General features: G+C 41.8%; 1 protein-coding gene across 1 annotated transcript in view; it reads left to right on the top strand.

Annotated features, from left to right (window-relative positions):
• Positions 1-22,242, top strand: part of plcl1 (phospholipase C like 1) — a 127,522-nt gene that overhangs the window by 78,554 nt on the left and 26,726 nt on the right. Inside the window, exons 2-7 of the mRNA XM_041806235.1 lie at positions 11,048-11,122; positions 11,200-11,487; positions 11,561-11,854; positions 14,654-15,045; positions 17,411-18,536; positions 19,749-19,925. Coding sequence (XP_041662169.1) covers positions 11,048-11,122; positions 11,200-11,487; positions 11,561-11,854; positions 14,654-15,045; positions 17,411-18,536; positions 19,749-19,925 — 2,352 coding nt within the window. The remainder of the gene's footprint in view (positions 1-11,047; positions 11,123-11,199; positions 11,488-11,560; positions 11,855-14,653; positions 15,046-17,410; positions 18,537-19,748; positions 19,926-22,242) is intronic.

Here is a 22,242-nt window from a genome sequence, read left to right as displayed (position 1 = left end):
CAGCAGCACCACTGTCTGTGTGCAAAGATGCTTTAAACATAAAAAAATGAATTCCTGCTAATGACCTCAGGCCAATGTGGCAAACAAAACATGCACATACAGCTATATCTGCTCATACTCGCACGCTACAGCTAACATCAACATCAAGCATAACTGAACCATCAACACTTTTAAAAACATTTACACCAACTTAAAGCCCCTTTTATGTGGAATGTAGATAAGTAAATTGGTGCTTGATGGTTATTTAAGTAGTCTGTAACTTTTTATAAATTTGCCGCAAAGGGAACTTGCAGCTGGACGACACTTGCCAAGATGTGCAGCGTGGAAATGAAAAAAAATCCAATCCTTATCTGTTTAGAAGCCTACAGAGCATTGATTCACATTTTTATATACCGTATGATAGTAGTTGTGGATTATTATTTTCATGTTTCTCTACTCCAGCTTCCTCCCACCACCAAAAACATTAGGTCAGTAGGCGACTCTAAATTGCCCGTTGGTGTGAGAGTACCTGGTTGTGTGTCAGCCCTGTGACTGACTGGTGACAGGTCCAGGGGGGAACTCCACCTCTTGTCCAGTGACAGCTGGGAAAGGCTCCAGCCCCTACATGACCCTGACAAGTGGCATAGAAATTAGGACAAGGATGGGTGATATTTCCCCTTAATAATTGTGGGAAAAGAGTGCATTTACACAGAGACAGAGAAAATGAAGTTTTAAAAACAATGCATCAAATATAAATCACTTCTAGCACCCCTGTAATAGATGTCTTTTTTTTTTCTCCATCAAACTTGAAGCATTTTGTTCCAGGATTAAATAAAGTACCTGGAGTGCACTCTGCTCATGCTGTTTTCACGTGCACGTGGGCAAATGCTTGTGAAACATGGTTTTTGAACATCCGGCGGTAATACTGTATACATGGGTAAAATTTGGGGAAGGCTTGGAGGTATAAAAAAACAAATACCGCCCAATCCTATTAAGTCCATTTACCATCTCATTCAAACACACACACACTAACTTTACTGTCAGATAGAGACCAGAGGAGAGACACAGTGATGTCTCCTGGTCCCTAAAAGTTTTCCTTACGTCCTGACCTGCTGACTTAATCTCAGTTTACCTTGGTGAACAAGCCTGCATTCATGGTTGGCTTTCTTTGACCGAACACAGGCTAAATCATTGGCAGATCCTTATTTATAAGGCTTTATTCAACCTGCTTCCATATTTGTGTGATTTTATACATGTAAAAAAGTTCTGGAAGCTTCAATCTTCTCTCTGTGACTCAGTCATGGGATTTACTTTTGCTGTCTGTGCTCAAGGTCCATCTAGAGATGGGTTAAAGCAGTTTTAGATATGTTATTATTTTGCTATTCTATTACTAATCTTCATCATCATCCTCATCCTATTCTTGACATCTTTTTCTTCTTATTATTATTACATATACTAATAACCTGAGAGTCTTACTCCAGGTCTGTTATTGCTGATTTGACCGTGTAAAGCAAACTCACCAGTATATTTAGATCCTCTGGTTTTACAGTGTCAGCTGTAGACAAAGCTGTTGTTTGATGAGTTAGGAGTTAGAACATGTTAGTTTAATAAGACATGAAGAATCCCATTGTGTAAATGGAACATTCCTGCATGTCGCTCTCTGTCTGATGTGGTGCCTTATAAATCATGACTGCAATCCTGTAAGCTCTGTATCATTCTCAGCAAGTCTGAACGTAGAGCTGTCAGAGCAAAATCTGCAGGAGCATGAATGAAAACATCTAAAATATCATTACAGTTATGATGGAGAAAGTTTAATAAAGTTTGTTCAGATTCTTCTCGGGTGAAGAGGAGATTAAAAAACAGCCGACAGTAATCATGTGACCTCTGCTCTCGCTGTATTTTTCCATCTGTTGGATTTTATCAAACAGCAGCTGGCAGTCTTTATGAAAACATGATGTCAAATTCATCACTCATGCTCACAGTGGTTACAAATCTCGTCTTCAGCAGCAGAGAAAGTTTAAAAATCAGCACAGCAGCAGGTGAGAGAACGTCGTGTTCGTCATGGCTGCTCTCTTTATTCTCACTGAATCTTAAAGCCGTATCGCCTCTGAATGAAGCCGTGAAGACGAGCAGACACAGAGCATTTTTACTCATCATGTACTTCATGTTCAGTCACACCACATGCTGGGATTCTGCACAACCAGGTGCTGCAGCATGCATGATCAGAATCACACACAGTCGCAGTTCAGACTGAGCTCATTCCGGAGAGTTCATCTCCCCATGAACAAAAGTTATTCAAAAAAGTGAGATGGTTTCTGTGAAAATCACCACTACGCATCAAATAAAAGAATACAATTATATATCCTAAATTTAAGTGAAAAGAACTATAAATTCAAAGAAAAATTCTAAAACATCCAAACAAATTTACCAAATTTCTATGAAAATGACTTTTACAACAATGTAAAAGAACAATTTTTACTGCAATTTTTCCCCAAAACTTCCAATGAAATTCTCAATATATACTTTAAAATACTTGAAAAATACTGGCAAATTCCCCACAATTCCTTTAATTTTTAAAAAAATTTTTGAAAAGGATACCCTAACAAAAATCACTTATTAATTTCCCAATAATTGACATTTACATTTCCAAAAAATAAATGAAAATACTTTACATTACTCTTTGACATCCTGCAAATATCAGAACAAAAACTCTTTAATTTTCATGAAATTTTCAATGGACTCCACCCAAATCCTTTCCAGTTTTAAAAACAAATTCCCCAAAAACTCCCAAAATAAACAAACTTGTCCTCAAAATATCCTTAATAATAATAATAAAAAAATTTTAAGTAAATTCCCTCAAACATTTCAGTACACCCACATCAGCCTTGGAGAGCGGTGAATGGCTGTTTTATATGTTCTGTGCTGCATTTTAAATACAATGGCACAGGGGGGGTGACGTTTTGGGTTGTACCCCGCTGCTCTACCCGGGTACTGTCATCATGAGCACAGATGATGGTGCCCGGCTGCTGTCGTCTGTTTTGGTAAATCCATGAATTCAACACACTGCAGTATTTTATGTCCAAGGTCTGAAGGCAGCACTCTCTCACTCTTATTTTTGGCACTCAAGGATCTTTTTTAACCATCCATTTGTTTTGAGCGTGTGTGTAGGCAGCCGAGTGTGTGAGAGTTTGTTGGTTTGTTTGCAGAGAATCAGCGGAGGTGAAGCCGAGCGCTTTGTTGAAATCCATCAGAGATTTTCTTCATTTTCAGAGGCCAGACGGAGTCATAAAACAGAGCCAGTGAGCACTTATGTTTGCTCAGGTAGAAATGTCTTCATCATCTCCTCCGTCTTACACCACAGTGAGACCCAGAGCTTCACCAAAGATCAGAAAAATCCAGGCTACTTTGAGGGAACAGGGTTAGATTCTTTGCATCACAGGACACTTTTTAACAATTAAAAAATGATCCTCTTATTGGTTGTTTCAGCCTTGATCACCCACTTGGCGCTTGTTGTAAAATGCTGCAGATAATCTTCAGTTCCTGCAGCCGTAGCACCACTTCATAAAGTTGTAGCTCAAGATTATACATTTTAACTTCTAGGTGTTTTATCATAATTTTAGTGAATTAGTAATGGCTGTTTTGATATATTTGTTTGGACGTTCTGAATTGCTGAATTTTATGTGTTGTTTTTATCCTTAGAGAGCTAAATCTCTGATCTGCTCTGCTAATTTTCTTTTTAAGACACCAATAAAGAAACTTTGAACCATGAAAACACAACCTTCAGCCCTCATCCAGATTCAAAGAGTGATCCAAAATAAATCTTCTCTTCATAATCGGCCTCCAGAGGGGGTAAACATTAAATCACAAGCTGAAATTATTTCTCTTTTGAACTATATTCTTAGATTCTGCACGTTTAATTCAAACGCTTAAAATGTTTGTTTTGGAGGGTTTCGTTTAAATATTTTTGTTGCACTAATGATTTCAAAGTGCAGATTCTGCATATACCACACATGTTGTAGCTTGAATCTATCATCTACTGGCGCTTTGGTGGCTTTGCTCTTATGGAGAAAAATAGGAGAAAAGCCTTGATAAAGGTCTGAATGTTGTGTTTTATTGGACGTTACTGTGTCGTGATTACTATGTGTGTATGAGATGACAGTCCTATCAAATGACTCAACCAAATACGACCATTGTGAATGCTTTCAATGATCTAAACACTCCACACACTTCCACCCACAGACTCATCAATAACAGATATCAATGAATCATTCTGACTTCACACGACTCCTTCAGAGTGTTTATCACATTTCTATGCCTCCACTCTGGCGATCCCTGAAGCTGGAGGCTTCATGTTTTCAGTTTGTCCAGGCCGTTCTTCTGAACACATCATCTCAAGAACACTATGATGGATGATCCAGTGGTAAACTGATTAGATTTCGGAGGTCAAAGGTCATGGCCACCAGGCCTCATGCTCATCCATTGCTTTCTGGGCCATTTTAGTGAACACAAGAGGGTCAAAGGTCAAAGTCATAGGGTTCATAAGCATCCCATGCTTGCAAATCAAGTATCTTAAGAGCGATTTGAATGTGTTTTCTATACTTTGCACAAAAGTCCACTTTCACTGGAGGATGAACTGGTAAATTTTTTAGGTTAAAGGTAAAGGTCCCCTCTTATGACATTTGCACCACTGAAAAAGGCCCAGCTCCTCCTCTTGACCAACGGCAAGCTTATCATAATTATCGCCTCCCTGCTCCCACAGCCAATCACAGCTCTTTCTCTCAACACAGCTGTCCATTCAACTATGATGTACTTCTCACTAATCCCTGCTTGAAGAAACACACTCTGCTGCTGCTGGCAAAGCTTCACCTCCTCCACCCCAGCCTCCTCCTTTGTAGCATAAAGCTTGTTGCACCCTTATATTGAGATTCATGCTACTATGGATTAATTGCATTTGAACTAATTTTATTGTATTCAGTATGCATGGTCATTAATGTATCCATCCATATGGGGATGAGGTGCTGCTGATAGCAGGAATACACTCATTGGATTTTCATATCTGTGTGTCTGCCTTGAGTGTCACTCTGGTGACAGCAGCATTGTCACCTACAACCTGAATGTTTTTACATGCAGGAGTCACACTGACTCTGTATGCGCCGTGCTCAGCTCTCTGGATGCTGATGGTGATATCAGATGAGCTCATGTTTTGAATTGCATCAAACACCACAGAAGTTTCAGGTCATTTGACTGACATTGCGAGTCCCGTGATATGACTATTGCACATGTCCACACCTCCATCATAGTTGTAAGACCATGTCATTCAGCCCTACCTGAAACCTACTTTTATAGCCGATGTGCATCTCCTCTGTAAACAAGCATCAAAATGACCCAGACCACAACCTCTGTGACTGGTTGTAAGGTCTCTGAGTATGTCTACAAGCATATTTTCTGTACTCTAGTGTGAGATAAATGGCTCTGGATGATGTTAAAACTAGTCAAATCTACCTACCTGACATGTATTTCCTTATCCATAGCTCTTTCAATGGCAAATTTGGTGCAAAAATGTCCCATCCTCTGTCACAGGTGATGCAGCGGTCATATTTTCCATCTCTTTCAGAGTAGTATGAGACCTTACAAATGAAACAAGCCTGTAAAATGCAGTCTGTTTCCCATAGCTTCATTTGCGCAGAGCAGTACATCCTCTGCTATGGATTATCGTCTGTAACTCAGAGGTTTCAGACGGCGACAGCTCAATAATCTATTATGCTAATCTGCTGCCAGTGTTCACAGAGATCATTACCCAGGATCGCACCAGGATTTGTGAAACTGCCAGGTGTTTGTCTGTGAGAAGAGCAAGAGATTGAGGTTAACAAGTTGTATAAACAAGTTAGTCGATAGATGGAAATGCTGAGGCACAGAGACGGAACTGATGAGTGGATGTGTGTGGTAGATGGATTTTTCTCATCATTCATGTTCCACTGCTTCGTTCAGTAGAGTGCTCTCAGTCAGTTTTAGCCGTTAAAGGTCATGGTGTCTGTATGGTTCATGGATCCTAACATAACATAACGTTCTGCAAGGATTAATCCGTCTGTTTCCTCTGTTTTAGAGCTGGGAAGTGTTTGTGTGAAGGTTTTACTTGTCAGAAGCCTTTTCCACTCATGCAAGCTGAGTCAAAAGTTGCTGGCAAATCATCTAACCAAGTTGATGTACAAGCCAAACATATCAAGCAAGAGTCAATGCAGAATGATAACAGAACATGATGCAGAGAGAGAGAACGTCACAGATATGTTACAGACGTGATAATGAAGGAAGCCATGTTTGCAGAGACGTCCCTTTTGTAGAAACATATTCATTTCTACAGTTCTGTTTTTTCATCTTTTTGCTTCTGGACCATGATTGTTCTCTAGCATCAGTAGCAGCTTCAGTCGCCCAAATACACCACTTTAACACTGACCCCCCCCCCCCCCCCATCAGACTGTGGCCCAACAAGCATTTCCAGGTTGAGCCCAGTGCTTAGCAGCCAACCTCTGCAGCTTACTTCCTATTATGAATTACTTCTTGTTTTGATTTGGGGATTCTGATCAATAAAAAAATCCTCTCCATACAGTCTATTTACTAAAAAGTAAACCAACATTTTGGTTTCATGGATGAAATCATTATACTGAAGGAGAAAAGATGTTAAAAGTGGCATTACTGGAATGCTTTGGAATTAGCTTGCAGGAAGAGCCATGAGAGCTACTTTGAACAGCTTTTCTCCTTCATTATGTGATACTTATCAGTGAAAACAAAACTTTAGCATCCTGTTTAGTAAATACACCTTAGTACAGTTATTACTGAACAGAGTACTCAATTCTAAACAGGAAGTTAACAGCGGTGGCGTCAAGTAGCTCCATATCATGAGTGAATAAGTGACCAACACCTTCCAACATCCAAACACTTTATTTTTAATGATCATTTGAAAACTCGTATTGTTTGTTTTATGGCAAAACCTCAGACAGATTCCCTTTAATAGTTGTAATAACAAAGGTCATAGACATGGAGGTTTCTCTGAATTGTTTTTTCTGTTTTCAGGTCTATGTTGTCTTTATACAGCCTGAAGAGAGAGTGGCTGTAAACACTTCATCTGTTCCTCATGTCTGCTCAGTACAATAACCTCTTGTTTTCCCTCCATTTGTGCATCCCTCCTCCTCTCCACTTGTTGCATCTCCATCCTCTTTTCATCTCCTGTCTTTTGTTTCATCCTGTATTTTTAATTTCTGTTTTCCATTTGCTTTTGTTTCCTTTCTGCATCTCCTGTCATCTTTTTCTCATTTCTTAATACGTCTCGTCTGACCTTTCTCTGCGTCTTGTCTCTTTTCCCTCCAGCTTTTTGTCTCCTCTCTCCATCTGTGCTGAGATTTTTCCCTGGCAGTGACTCGGCGATGGAGAGAATGATCAAATCGGAGCTAAAGGCAGAGGAAAAGGCGTATAAAAAACAGAGTGGGAGCTTGCTTAAATCAGGCCGTGGATTACGAGCCATGCAAGCCAAACAGAGCGCTGCATTAAAGGCTTTCTGACGAGGTCGTGGTTGTAGTTTCCTGGACGGCGTGAAGATGTCAGAAAAACTGTGGAAACATGCACATACACGGCACACATGCATGTATGCATGCACACGCTGGATTAGCCACAACATCCACAACCACAGTGTCAATGTGCCCAAATGTCCGTTTTCCCTCTGCCCCCTCCCGACTCCGTCCACCTAAATACCCGCTGACCTGCTTTCTCTAAGCTCTGGCCTCCTCGCTGACCAGCTGAATAAAAAAAAAAAATACGATTTGTAGGACGGTTATGTGATAAAGATGAACAGCATCCATTGGACACTATGACCTCGCTGTGTCTGTGTGAGCGTGAGCTGTGGGAGCATGAATTGGAAATCGATACGTGTTTGTGTTGTGAATGGGATGAGGCAAAGATTTACACTTCTCTCTCTCTGAGGTAATCACCGCTCTGTTCATCACAGCCCCATCTGTGAGCGTGTAGTGAGCTCATTATTTCTGATTTTTGCAGTTTAATGCAGGCTGAAGGATCAGACCGGGACAGTGGGGGCATGTTCACACAACTTTTTAGCTTTTATTGATGAGACAGAAGAAGAATAACAGGAATATAGGAAGCAGAACAGTCAACAGGCTGAGGACAAAAACCTGCAGCTGTTTTATTGAGATTATAGATTTAGTATGCGGGATGCTTTCTTTACTAACCTGTGTAAACCTCTATCCCAAAAGCAAGGATTTTCATACAGATTTGTGAATTTATTTATTTATTTATTTATTTTTAACCATTTCTGTCCATTTTCTTACATTTCTGATACATGTGCATATGTATCTAGATGCAGATGAACTCAAAAAGTGAAAATTTCATACATTCATATATTCTAGTTATGTGTACTGTTTTTAGCAATTCTAAATACAAATACAGCCTTGAAATACCAACAAATCGGGGCACAGGTGGCCTAGTGGTTTAAGCCGCGCCCCATGTACATGGTCGGCCTGGTTCTGTGGCACTTTCCCACATGTCTCTCCCCAGCTCTCTCACCCCTGTTTCTGATTCTATCTGCTGCCCTCCACTGTCAATAAAGGCATAAAAGCCCCCAAATAAATCTTTAATAAAAGAAATACTGATAAATATAAACTTCTTTTGGACTAAATGATGCAGTTCCACTTAAAAACAAACAATACTATCAAAAATCGAGTTGCTCTTAATGTTTCCTTGCCATTCTAAAATTGTTATACAACGCACTGAAGACCAATCATTTTTACTTCTACCTCCTAATGAGGGAAACAGCCGGCTGTAATTTTATGACATTGCTAAGGAACGGTAGGGATTTATTGTAATAGTACTTTTTGTTTGAAAAAATGCAACATAAAAAGGGACTTTTTGTGGTTATAGATAAACAGTACTGTGAAGAACTTTAAAGGCTTGTTTGGGCAAAAAACTGAGGCTGCAGTAAGGCTGCCTGAGGGCACCATCGAGCAGGACAGAGGATTGACAACCTTGGCAGTGCTCTTGATAGCCTTGCGTATTACCAGGGAATAGGAAAATAGAAATAAACTTATCACCTTTATTGTGGAGTAAGGGGTGGATGTTGGATGTCAGCACGTCCTAGGGTACTGACTGGGTAGGTAGAAGAGTTCCCAGCAGCCCCTGGTCGTGCCGTGGATGTCTTAAGGGCCTAAAATCCACTACAAAAGAGATGCTGTTGAGCTTGACCTTGGCTGCTGAGTGACACACCTGTGTCCACATGTGTCAAGGTTGACTCTGGCTGCTTCCCCATGTATGTACATGCAGAAGTGGGAAGTGACCAAGTACAAATACTCAGTTTTACAGTCTTGGGCAACTTCAGCAAGACCATGTGTCGAGTGCCAAATTGGCCAGAGTCTTCTTCTCTGCATATGTGGTCATAATGTCAAAAAATCTATCAGATATAGTAGCTAATGTCTCTGACCGTCTCTGCTGTATAAGAGTAGCGCAGGTTTCTCCACCCCCTGTCACTACTGTTATTTTATACTGACTCTGTATTTATGGTGTAGACTGCAGTTATAGACTCATCATAATGCTTTGTTTTGATTTTTTGCATTTAATTTTGGAGCTGTTTGAGGATTAACAGCAATTATCATGAGTCATTTTCAGTCTTTTTGGCATGTTTATGGACAATTCAACTGAAGACGCAGCCATGAAACAAACACGATAACAATTTTTAAAACTTCACATCATTACAACATTTGGTTAGTCCGGACATTGTGCACATTAGTTTAACACTGCATTTATTTTTCTGCTGATAAACAGAGAAAACATTTTCCTTATCAAAACATCATTCGTAATGCCTCGTATAGCATAAAATATTTCCTCATTTAGTGAAAAAGCAAAGCTTCATGGTCACTCCTCAATGGTTTCACCTTCATCCAGTGTTTGTCTGTTAGGCGCTTGTATAGTACACTGCAGATGTTTAATTGCTGTTATACTGAGTGTTTTTCCTCCAGTTTCAAGGCTGCAATATAGAAAAGCGTTTGCAATGTATTTCTTCCCGAGTTCAATATTTCTGCAGACTAACTGTGCAGCTGCAGGATGGAGACAGCAGCACTCAGAGCTTCATGTAATTACAGCTGTCATCTCAGCTCAGACCATCACAGCTCATTACAAAGACTGAGGAGCTATTATCATTCAGAGAGACATGCTGGGGCTCTAATGAAGGTAACCCAACATTGACATTTGTCTACCAAGAGACAGAGCTGTCAATCAATCTGTCAGCGGCTGCAGAGGCCTGAGGCGGAGAAAGATGCTTTTTACAAGGTTATGTAATACTTCTGTATTTGTATAACGCCTGATAGAATGTTTTTAAATACAACCTGTTTTTACACAGGATACAATCCTAACTCAATTCCTGATAAAGCCGATTGTATCATATTTGATACATGATTTTGTGAGACTTCTATCTAATCATAATCAATAATTTCCTTAAAAACCTTTTTTATACAATCTGAAAATGATGGTTTAATCTCAAATGTACGTCGCTTTGGACAAAACCATCTGCTGAATGACATTGTACCAGTGTGATAAAAAAAAAAAGCCCTCCAGCAGATTAACAGTTGCAAAAAAAGCCTCACTTGTCAAATTTGATACAAAAATATATATGTGAAATATTATGGCATCTGATAAATCAGATGCTATAATTATTTAAGTTGTCACTCACAAGAGATTCAAGCATCTTGGCTAAGAAGAACAGTTTTGAAATCAGCCTGCCCAAAAGTGTGGGGTCTCCTCCTTTTGACAGAGGAAGCACAGAGTTAGTAGTACATCAAAGGCACAATGTCTATAAGGGAACAGCAGGAATTGTCTTCATACAACCTTTCCATTGCTCTTGGAGACCTGTAAGGTGCCAAAGTGCACCAAACTGACTTCCAGTATGATGTTGCTTTAAGATATTACAATATCCATGAGTTTGGCTGAATAACTCAGCCCTAATATCCTAAGAATTAACACTCATTTTGTATTTTCACTATTTTAATCTCTTGGCATCCCCTTTTTGTTTCCCCAGGATCCCTCTGTGCAGAAGATGGGTGGAGGCAGGAAGAAGACGGTGTCATTCAGCAGCATGCCTTCAGAGAAGAAGGTAAGTCACCAAACTGAACTGTATTATCACATTAAAATCAGTTAAATTTTGAGCTAAACTTTGATTATCTGTCCCAGGTGAGCAGTGCAGCCGACTGCTTAGCATTCATGCAGGGTGGCTGTGAGCTGAAGAAGATCCGACCTAACTCCAGAGTTTACTGTCGGTTCTACACGTTGGATCCCGACCTAAGCTGTCTGCGCTGGGAGCCGTCAAAGAAAGATGGAGACAGAGCCCGACTCGACGTCTCGAGCATCCGAGAAGTCCGCACAGGAAAGAGCACAGAGACGTTCCTCCATAATGGGCCGCTGTCAGACCACCTGGCTGAGGAGGCGGCGTTTTCAGTCATACATGGAGATGAATACCAGGTGATGATCTGGTTAATCCTCTAAAATCTACAGATATAATCCAGTCTAATCTAAAATGTTTTTCTCTTTACAGTCTCTAGATTTGGTTGCGTTGTCAGCAGATGTGGCGAACATCTGGGTGACAGGCCTCCGCTACCTGCTGGCCCACCCGTCTGTCATCGGGGGAGCTGGAGGAGGAGGGGGAGGAGGAGGACTTCTGGGTGAAGGAGGAGGTTTTGCGGTAGAAGGAAGCCTGGGGAGTAAGATGAGGAGTGAGTGGCTGGCAGCAGAGTTTGCTCAGGTGGATGAATCTGGAAACAGCATCGTGTCGGAGGACGTGGCAGTCGCCACAATCTGTAAACTGAATCCTGGAATCAAGGAGGCAAAGGTGAGGAGAACAGAGCTTCTTGCTGCAAAAAATGTTGTGTTTGAGACCCTGGCGGCAGGATTTATCTTCTTTGTATTTAAGAGGGTACAAAGCTGTGTAGTCCTTTTATGAATTAGGCCCTGGCTGTACCTGTTGATTATTTAGTACTTTCACTCAGATAAAGGATACTTCATTGACTTCAAGACCTGAAAGAAAAATATTTACATAGCTTAAAGAAAGCTACATGGCTGTCTTGCTTCAACACTTATGGTACTCACCACAAAGTGACAGACGGCAAAGATACACAGCATCATGAGGACGTGCCAAAGCCGCAGATGACATCTAGTTTGTTTTCAGCCCAGCTGCACCCACCGCAGGAGAGTTTTATGTGTGCATTTGGAGCTAAACAACATTTAAATCCCTTGTGACTCTGAGTCGTAGCACCTCTGCTCATGTTAGTCTAGTCATCTGATGTGCACTTTCACACAGGTCGCTTACTTCTCCACTCTCCTGCTCCGAGACACAAAGAAAGCTCAGAAGTCTGTGTCAGCTGCGACAGGTGAGCTGACTGCTGGCTACCTGTAGACATATTTTCACTGAGATGATATCAGCGAGGAGAGAGGAAGAACAGGCAGAGAGGAGAGAAGGAAGCCGAGTGAAACAACATAAAATCATGAAGAAGAGGTGATAGATAGTGGAACGAGAGCTCCATTAAAGACGTGATTAATATACGGTGTTGTTAAATTAATTTGGGTCACTTTAATATCCTTTTTGAAAAATGATTACAGCAGTTTAATCAAGTTTTTCTCTGCTTCACTGAATAAAAGAGGCATAATCTTGGAAACTTAATTTATTCATTGTCAATCTCACAAAAGCAGCAACCTCCAGGACTGAGAAATAAATCAGCTGCAGTACCTCAGATGTCCACTAGAGTCTGTTTCCTGCAGTGATTCAGTTCCCATAGAGACCTATCTTAAATGTCCAACTCCTCTGCAGAAATTGAAGTGTTTACAGTAGGAACGCATGTGATTAGCTGCTTAAACAATTACACTCTGATCCCTTAGAAGTCAACATAGAAGTTATTAACTGGTAGAGACAAAAATCTCAAATGCTGTCTGCCTTGCTATAATGCCTTTAAATCATACACAAATAGAGTACTTTGAGTGGATTACATTGACAGTCTCTTGTTAGAGGCGCAGGAGAGTTTAGCACGAACCTGACACACTAGAAAGACTGTTTCATAGATCTATTTCATGGTTATATTTTACATACATCTGGGAAACCTTCCATACAAAGCGTTTGGGAAGAACAGGACTTTTCAAAAGATTCTGGGAAGGTGATTAAACAAATGTTTTGTCGGTCACATTCATTAGGAACCAATCAGAGTGATGAAAACAAATGAGGTAGTTGGCGTAATTTCTTTGCAGATGATGTCATGCAGCAGCGGAGAACTACCCTGGGGGGGGCAAGAAATTATTTCTACACAGAGGAACGTTACCATAAAGGCTATGTTTTCAATCAAAGCGAGAAAATAAAACATTCTTTATTCTTATTCTGCTTTATCGCCCAGTCTTCCTTGATGTGATGGGAAATCTGTCTCTAAGGCCTCCAGGACATTTGTCTTAGCTCAGTAGAACAGGGTTTTAGGCTCCCAAACAGCTCTTCATTTGGTACTAGTTTGGCTTTTTAAATGTGGATTAAATAACAACAAAAGATGATATTTGCAGCATACAGGTCTATTTAGAGCTTTAAAGTGACAACTTTCCTCAATTCCCATTCACTCCTAATGGTTGTCCCCCACTTCCTGACCCCCAACAGACATTCATGTGTCCCCAGGATCATGTGACTGTTAAGATCCTATAAGGTAGTTGGCATATTGTACGTCTCTCTTTGTATTTGTGTCTTTAACTTTGTGTTTTTGCTGCTACCTATCTTGGCCAGGTCTCCCTTGAGAAAGAGATTTTTAATCTAAATCAGACCAACCTGGTTAAATAAAGGTTAAATAAATAAATAGATAGGCAGCTTCAGTAGGTAACATAAGTTTGGCAGGGACGCTACTTATACCGTGGAGCTAACTGGTGGATAAAAGTTATACTGAAGGCTGGTTGGGAGACGTACACACACTTCTTTGCTCGTCTTTCAATAGATAAATGCTGTCCAGGGTCGCAGCTGGCCTAGTGGTTAGGTCACAGCCTGTGTATGAGGGCATGTCACTCCCCCCACTAACCACTGTTCCCCACTCTATCCACTTTCCTCCACTCTAAATAAAAACATAAAAAACCCTAAAGAAATGCTGTCCAGATCCAATAAAACTGCTGCTGTAGCTACATCTGAGCTAATCGCTCAACAAGCAGACATTGTATTTCCCAGCATGCAGTGCTATATCAAAAACATCTTTTCTGCCATGAGAAGATGGCCCATTTCTGATGAAACTGCCCCTCTACTGCAGCTACATCCAAGCTAATCACTACACTGGCTGAAGCCATTGCTTTCGGCTTCCAGTACAACTAATTTCCACTCATTGATACCACCTCGTTCTCCTCAAATGATGCGGATTGATCCATTCTCAGACCTGGCACAGTCGTTTCAGACTGGACCTTTACAAGATGGATCAGCCTGATGACAGACTTGAATCTGGACAATCCATCTGCTTTGCAAGGATAACTTAAAGTATCACAATGGTGAAGAAAGAGAAGATGAAAATATATTTTTAGAAAGAAAGTTTTCAGTTTTTTTTTTCCTTTGTTGAACATGAAAGGAGGGGTAATGAGGTAAAGAGGTACAGTAAGTCTTTCAGCTCTTCTATTTTCTCTTCTGCAGGTGCGTCTCCGTTTCAAAGAGATCCAGCGCAGTAAGGAGAAGCTGACCTCTCATGTGACCCGTGAGGAGTTCCAGGAGGCATACTGTGAGCTCTGCACCAGACCGGATGTTTATTTCTTACTGGTTCAGCTGTCAAAGGACCGTGAGTGTCTGGACCCTCAGGACCTCCGCCTCTTCCTGGAGACAGAGCAGGGTTTGTCCCTGGCAACCACTGAGGGCTGCTGGGAGATGCTGAGGCGCTTTGAGCCCTCCACTCAGGGGAGAGAGAGAGGCCTGCTGGGATTGGACGGATTCGCCCGATATCTCCAGTCTCCAGAGTGTCAGCTGCTTGACCCGGAACACCTGGGAGTCTGTCAGGACATGAACATGCCCCTGTCCCACTACTACATCAGGTAAGAGGGGATTTTAGACCAGAACCGAGACAATTTTACAGTCTGTGTCGTCCTAACAAAGACCATTTTTGAATTAGCTGATTCCTTCTAATATCAAATGTTTTCTTAAAATATCTGGTGTTTCAATTGCCAATCAGTGTCGTTTTAAGAGAACAAGGCAGTAGTTGTGGGTGGGGTTTTGTTGTACTGTGTGCGGATAGAAATGGCTACCACCAGTCTAGCCGTCAGCTTGGATATAGCTTTAGTATAGCAGCAGTTTTAATAGAACTGGACCACATTAAAGAGCCACACTGAAAGCTTTTTATGACAGAAAAGATATTTTTGCTCTTTCCTAAACCTCTGTTAACCTACGTCGGCATGAGTTTGCAAGAATTGGTTGTACTGTAAGATGGTTGCTATTAGCTTGGATGCAGCTGTTGAAAAGCAGCAGTTTGATCAGAGCTGTGCAGTTTTTCTTTTTGTAAAACAAGAGCAAAGAACCACATAGAAAGACTCTTTTGGCCAAGAAAATATATTTACATGTTTATTGGCTAAGGAATGAATTTTTCCTCCAATAACCTCGCCTTTCATTACTGCAGTGCTTTCCTATAGCTGAGATTAGCACTACAGCTGATGTCTACATCCTCATTTGCCTTGTCAGTCTGATTGCCCTGTTGTGAATGTAACAGACAGAGCATTCGTCCAATCACCTCCCAAGAATTCTTTGAAAAGCCCTTCTCTTCCCATATGTTTGGCTCGGGAGGTTTCCCAGATGAATGTGAAAATTTCACATTCATCTGGGAAGGCCAGAGCTGCCTTGTGCGCTGTTAATCTGTAAAATGATGGAGGAAGTCCAAACCATACTGCTGTACGCTTGATTGGTCTTCATCACAAGTCCTTTAATTTTTTTTTTTTTTTTTTTTTGGTTTGACTGTGTGAGAAATAACTTGTGTGGCGTGAGAGCGTGTGTAAGGTGGCTATTATGTGTGTCTCACGCTCATTGCTTGAGAGTTGACAGCTCTGGTGGAATATATCCATGCAATGGAGATATAAAACAGTCCATTTGTGTGTGAGGTTATTGTTAACATGCATATGACGTGAAAATCAAGCCAGCCAAGGCGCGTGTTTTACACGATCAGTCTGAAACGGCCATAACTGGGTGGCGGTATTGGCCAAACCGACCAAGAGAGCCTGGCTGCAGACACCAGACATCTATAAATGCAAAGATATTTGGACACAGAAACACATGTGCGTTGCCTACTATGTTTTTTAAATTGAGTTGTCAATTCGTTTAAGGTGTATGCACTTTACAGTAAGTCAATGTTAAGTTTTCATGGATCACTTTCACATTTTGAGAGAGAGAAGATGTTTAAAAGTTACTCACGCTGCATTGGATTCCCACAATGCATTGCGTGTGACTCCTGCACACCGGAAGCACAAGCCAGCATTTTTAAAAACAAGTTTTCTCTCTCATTATGTGAAATTCATCCCATCTTAGCATTTCTTTTGAGAAACTCCCCTTGTTTTAACAGAATGCTCTTATTTTGAAAAGCTCTTGGCACAGTTCCACTTTACACTGAATTAGGCCACTTACTAAGAGGTTTGTGGAGGTAAAACATATGAAGAATGACCAGGCTGTGACAGCAGAGACACGTGCCTAGTGTGAAGCTGTCAGGAGCCGGCACAGACACTTGTGCAGCAAAACATACAACTACTCTAAAATGGCTGTTTGTTTGTGTTTCATTGCTGAGAAAAATATCCCCAAAATCCTCACTTTCTCCTTAGTCAGCATGCAAGTAATCCAGAGAACTAGTTTACTGATGTAATATTTCCTAGCAGCTGTTTCAGTCTGGCAGTGTAGGACGTTTATGTAGAGAGGGACAAAATGCAGAGAAAAATCTGTTTCCATAAAGACCTGTCTTTGTGTGGCTAAGGCAAAAGCCTTTCTTCCAAAGCTTCAGGCAGCGTGGTTTTAGACATCAAATCTTAAACACAAAAGTAACTGGACTCAGTTATCTTTTCATTGTAAACTGCCTGTGTGCTTGTATGGAAAGCTTAACAAAGTTTACAGAGATCAATTCTCTGCTCTGTAAATCTGAGTGAAATCATTTTAAGATTATCTCTGGACTCATCTGACAGATGGTTCGGCTTAGTCAGTGCACCCTGCAAACAGCCGTAGAAACAGACATTTAATAAAATCTGTCTTTTTGTAACGGGACATACTGTGTCTACCAACATTTGCCAACAAACAGAGGATTAAGAGGACAGCGTTAAATATGTTCCCTTCCGTCTGACAGAATATTTTAAGCAGCAAAGGGATGTTTTTGACACTATAAACATGATTTAAGAGCGCGATATTAACTGAATGTTTTAATTTTCTTCTCAGCACGTCGTACCGCTCCTACCTGCTGGACGATCAGGTTCACGGCAGAGCGGACCTGGGCGGTCTGATCAAGGCTCTGCAGTCCGGTTGTCGCTGTCTGGAGCTTGGAGTGACCGACGGTCCCGAGGGGGAGCCTCTGCTTGGAGTGGACTATGGACCAGACATCCCTCGCCATCATCATCATCACCATCATCACCACCACCACCATGCCCCTGTCACCATTCGCTCCGCTCTGGAGGTGGTCAATAAGTATGCCTTCCTGACCTCGCAGTACCCGCTCCTTATCTACCTGTGCCAGCGCTGCTCACCTGGACAGCAGCGCACCATGGCGCAGCATCTGAAGAAAGTCTTCGGCTCCCGTCTTTACACCCCTGAGGCACTTCCTGTCAGCTTGGGCGGGCGCGCTACAACTTTACCGTCCCCCGAGCAGCTGAAAGGACGAATCCTCATTGTGGGGAAGAAACTGCCCCCGGATCAGGAGGGGTCAGATGGTGAGGTGTCAGAGGAGGATGAAGAGATCGGAGGAGGAGGGCCTCTGGCGGGGCGTAGGATGACCATCCCTGGTGAGGAAGAACTAGGTGTGGTTTTAGTGGTGCCGCCCCCATCTCAGCCAAGGAAGCTCCGCCTCCATAAGGAACTGTCTGACCTGGTGGCGATCGCTCGCACAGGCAGCCGAAGCTTCTATGCCCAGAGGGCGAGCCACAAACTGTCCCAGCAGCAGTCACCACCCAGCAGCCCCTCCACGCCCAGCACACCACTGCCTCCCGACCCGCCTTATTGGACACTGTGCTCGCTGGGGGAGGGAGAGGCGGGGCGTCTCACCACAGAGAGCCCAGAGGACCTAGTCATGTTCACAAAGCGCACTCTGACCCGGGTACGACCCAGCTCAGTGCGTCTGGACTCAAGCAACCCCAACCCACAAGGGTACTGGAAGGGGGGCGTCCAGCTCGTGGCCTTGAACCAGCAGACCCCCGGGGCAATGTTGGACCTTCACAGAGGTCGATTCTCCCAGAACGGAGGGTGTGGTTATGTTCTTCGACCAGCTGTGATGAGAGACGAGGTGTCATATTTCAGCGCTCACACTCAGGGGTGTGTACCAGGAGTCCCAGCACAGACTCTCAGGATAAAGGTAGGCATCATTCTTTTCTTTAACATTGAAAACTCTTAAAAGGAGTAACCAAAAAATAGTTTTGGCAGCTGATCCACCAGGAATTACACATCATTAAAGCACTTTTTACCTTGTCTTGAAGTTTGATTCACAAAAAATATTGAATTTATAGCTCTTCTCAGTACTTTTGACTGAAGTTTGTTGTGTTTGCTGCTCTGGCTTGAACTGTTGGCTATACACCAATCTCATAATTACTGCTGATAATCCAGCATTTGGTCTGTAACCATAGGCTTTGAGAGTACATGCAGAAATGAATTCAGAGTATAGTCAGAAAGCTCCATCTGTATCCCTATGTGTTTTGAACATCCAGAAGGAATAGAGCATTTTTTAACAAAGTGTGATATTTAAGACAATTTTTTGGGCTTTTTGCCTTTACACCCTGGACTGGTCGTCCATCAGTTGCAGGGTTGACATATAGAGACAAACAACCCATCACGCTCACATTCACACCTATGGGAAATTTTGAGTCACCAATTAACCTAATGAGCTTGTCTTTGGTGGTGGGAGGAAGCCGGAGCACCTGGAGAGAACCTGCACATGCACATGGAAACAACATGCATTCTCCATACAGAAAGGCTCTGGCTGGGATTTGGACCAGTAGCTGTCTTGTTGTGAGGCAACAGTGCGAACCACTACACCACCGTGCGGCAGAACTGAGATTTAAACCTTGGTTCATTTTCTTCTCTGGTTGTAGGACTTACCAGCCAGTTGCTGAAGTGACTAATGGAGAGCTAATGGAGGGTTCCACCTACTCAATGACATAAAAGATGTTGGACTTTAACTATCTTAACCTGTTGGTGAAAGTGTTTAGAAGTCTGTCTTTTCTTGCACAAGACTCCTTTGTACAGACAGGGTCTAGTTTCATTTTGTAAATAAATCAGGCATATAGCATTTGTTCCTGTTTACCTGCATAGTGCAGGTTTAGGATTTGAAAAGGACTCATGATATTTGGTGACTTGTTCCATTATTGGCCAGAAGTTATGACCTCTTGGACAAACTCTGATCTGTTTTTTATGATCAAACATGAGAGAAAATATTGGCATAGTGGGATCTTACACCAAATGAAGTAATGTATCACCACTGATTTTTACAATCAGTGTGTTTCTAGTTTTACATGTTTTTCTTAAATACCAATTATTTGAGATGTTGAATATTATATTCTTTGTATTGCAGGTGATCAGCGCACACAACCTACCGAAGCCTCAGGGATCTGGGGCGAAGGGCGAGGTCATTGACCCGTACGTGGTTCTGGAACTTCACGGCGTTCCTGCAGACTGTGCCGAACAGAGAACACGCACTGCAGCTCAAAACCAGGATGACCCGCTGTTTGACGAGACCTTTGAGTTTCAGGTACAAAATTTTAAAGATGACATACAGACACTCCTCTGAAGGGCAATTCTGATTGGTTTTAAGATTATATTTCTATTTCTGCATGCTATGGATAAAGAAAACTGAAGGTCAACAGAAAACACAGGGAAAAGAAAAAAAGACCTTTCATGCTGTTAAAGGGATACTTCAACATTTTGGCAAATTTGCCCATTGCCATAATTCCTATAGTCATAGTAAAAGGTTCATTACCTTTAGTTGTCCGTGCAAGCTATTTTTAGATCGGCACTGCCGAGTTCTGAGCTGCTGTGCCAAGTCATTGGAGACAGACGGTATTTTTGGCTTTCCCTCATCAAACTCATCATATACACAATCCAACAACTCCAAAATGCTCTTGTGGACAAGTTGTGACCTGCACATTCACCACACTATGAAATAATAACGTATAATTATGTAACATTACGACACATGAAGCAAATACTTGGAACTATTTCTTGAGTAAACCACTGGGCGGAGTGAGACAGTGCAGCAGCCATGTCTGGAGAGTAGTTCCAGTTTTGCATATAGCTTTAAAACATCTCCGTCCCGTATTGTTCCATGATTATTTCATAGCGTGGTGAATGTGCAGGTCACAACTTGTCCACGAGAGCGTTTTGGAGTAGTTGGATTGTGTATTTGATGAGTTTGATGAGGGAAAGCCAAAAATACCATCTGTCTCCAATGAGTTGGCACAGCAGCTCAGAACTCGGCAGTGCTGATCTAAAAATAGCTTGCACGGACAACTAAAGGTAATGAACCTATTACTCAGACTACAGACCAATCCTACGGCTGTTTTGTGGGCACCACCATCTTGAGCGGCCGCCATTACTGCGGTGAAACTGCGGTGGAACTGTGGTGGAACTGCGGTGTCCACTCCCACCTGCTGGCTGTGACAGCAGCAGATATGTTCGGAATAAAACTGTCACAGAAGCACAGGGGAACTGTAATCGGAGGGCTATGACTTCAATTATACTTTACAAATTAAATATATTTTACCCATGTCTATTATCTATCTCAGAAAATACAGTAAAAAGGTGAATTAGACCCAGAGTTCACACCAGACTCTCATAGCTGAGTGACCTACATAATTCCACTACGACTAAAGGACTTAACCAGCATTAAAAGCAGTAACAGACACAAACACAAACTCCTTGATCAAGTATCGTGTCAAGACAAGAGCCACATATTTCTGTACAAAACCCAACCTGAGTACACACGAATAAAAAACAAACCGAACCCTTATCTGAGCTTTCCGTCCTCTCATTACAGCCTGTCTAACGCAGATTACACATGATCAGAACTTGAAAATGACTGAGAACAGTCATTATTTCATTTAATTGCATCTAAGTCAAATAGAAAACATAAAGCGTTACCAGCTGTTCACCTCACATACGCTGTTTGTTACGTTTGACACATTAAACAAGACGCAGCTTAATGTTAGCTCTCAGCCCTTAGCTCATTAGCCACAATTAGCAGCTTACAACAGCAACATATCCTCCACAGAAAACACCAACAAATCATTGTACCAAATCCCTAACCAGCAGCGGAATAATGTCAGACACTGTGCAAAAACTCTACATTTTAAATGAACCTTGTTGCTTATCTAATTGACGATATTGGTCCTCATAAGCTGATGAATTCAGCTGCGACCGCTGTCAGCTTACAACTTTAAAATCCAGCTATCCTTGTTCTTGCTTGAAGTAAAAAACTGTTGATAGTTTAGTGCTGTCTTTGCCTAGTTTATCCCTTCAGCAGCTGAAGTTAAGTGTTCACTGGTGTTAGCCTGGAGTGGTTAGCCTGTTAGCTCTGATCATGCTAACCAGCTTCATGTAAACAAGTCAGTGCTGTCCCCCACAGCCAAAAACATCTGTTCCTTCCTGTTAACTCGAATCCATTTTAAATACAGTCCAACATTTTTGAGAATTGGCCACAGGCCGATTTGCATACTCTTCAAAGTTCAGTACAGCTTCATCCCGGGTCTAACCCAGCCTCCTCACTCAGCTGCTACTTCTCCATGTTTGTGTCGCTAAGCTGTCTTCAATCTTCCTTATTCCTGCTTCATTATTCACTGCATCCTTGGCTGATTCAAAATCCTTCCATACTGCTGATTATCCTGCGTAGAGTTTTGTCTGTCAACTCCCCACTACTTCATGTTGATCTCATGAATATTTAATTGGCCATGTGCAGCTGAGCACTGCAGGACAGAGTAGCCTACCTCTCACACAAAATGTAGGTCATAGAAAAATGACTTCTAGTTTATATTAGAATAATTCAACCCTTAACTAATGCTTCTTTAGGAAAT

The sequence above is a fragment of the Cheilinus undulatus genome, linkage group 15 (genome assembly GCF_018320785.1).
Source record: "Cheilinus undulatus linkage group 15, ASM1832078v1, whole genome shotgun sequence".
NCBI lineage: Eukaryota > Metazoa > Chordata > Actinopteri > Labriformes > Labridae > Cheilinus > Cheilinus undulatus.
The sequence above is the reverse complement of the archived record's forward strand: the minus strand, read 5'-3'. Positions and strand labels throughout refer to the sequence as shown.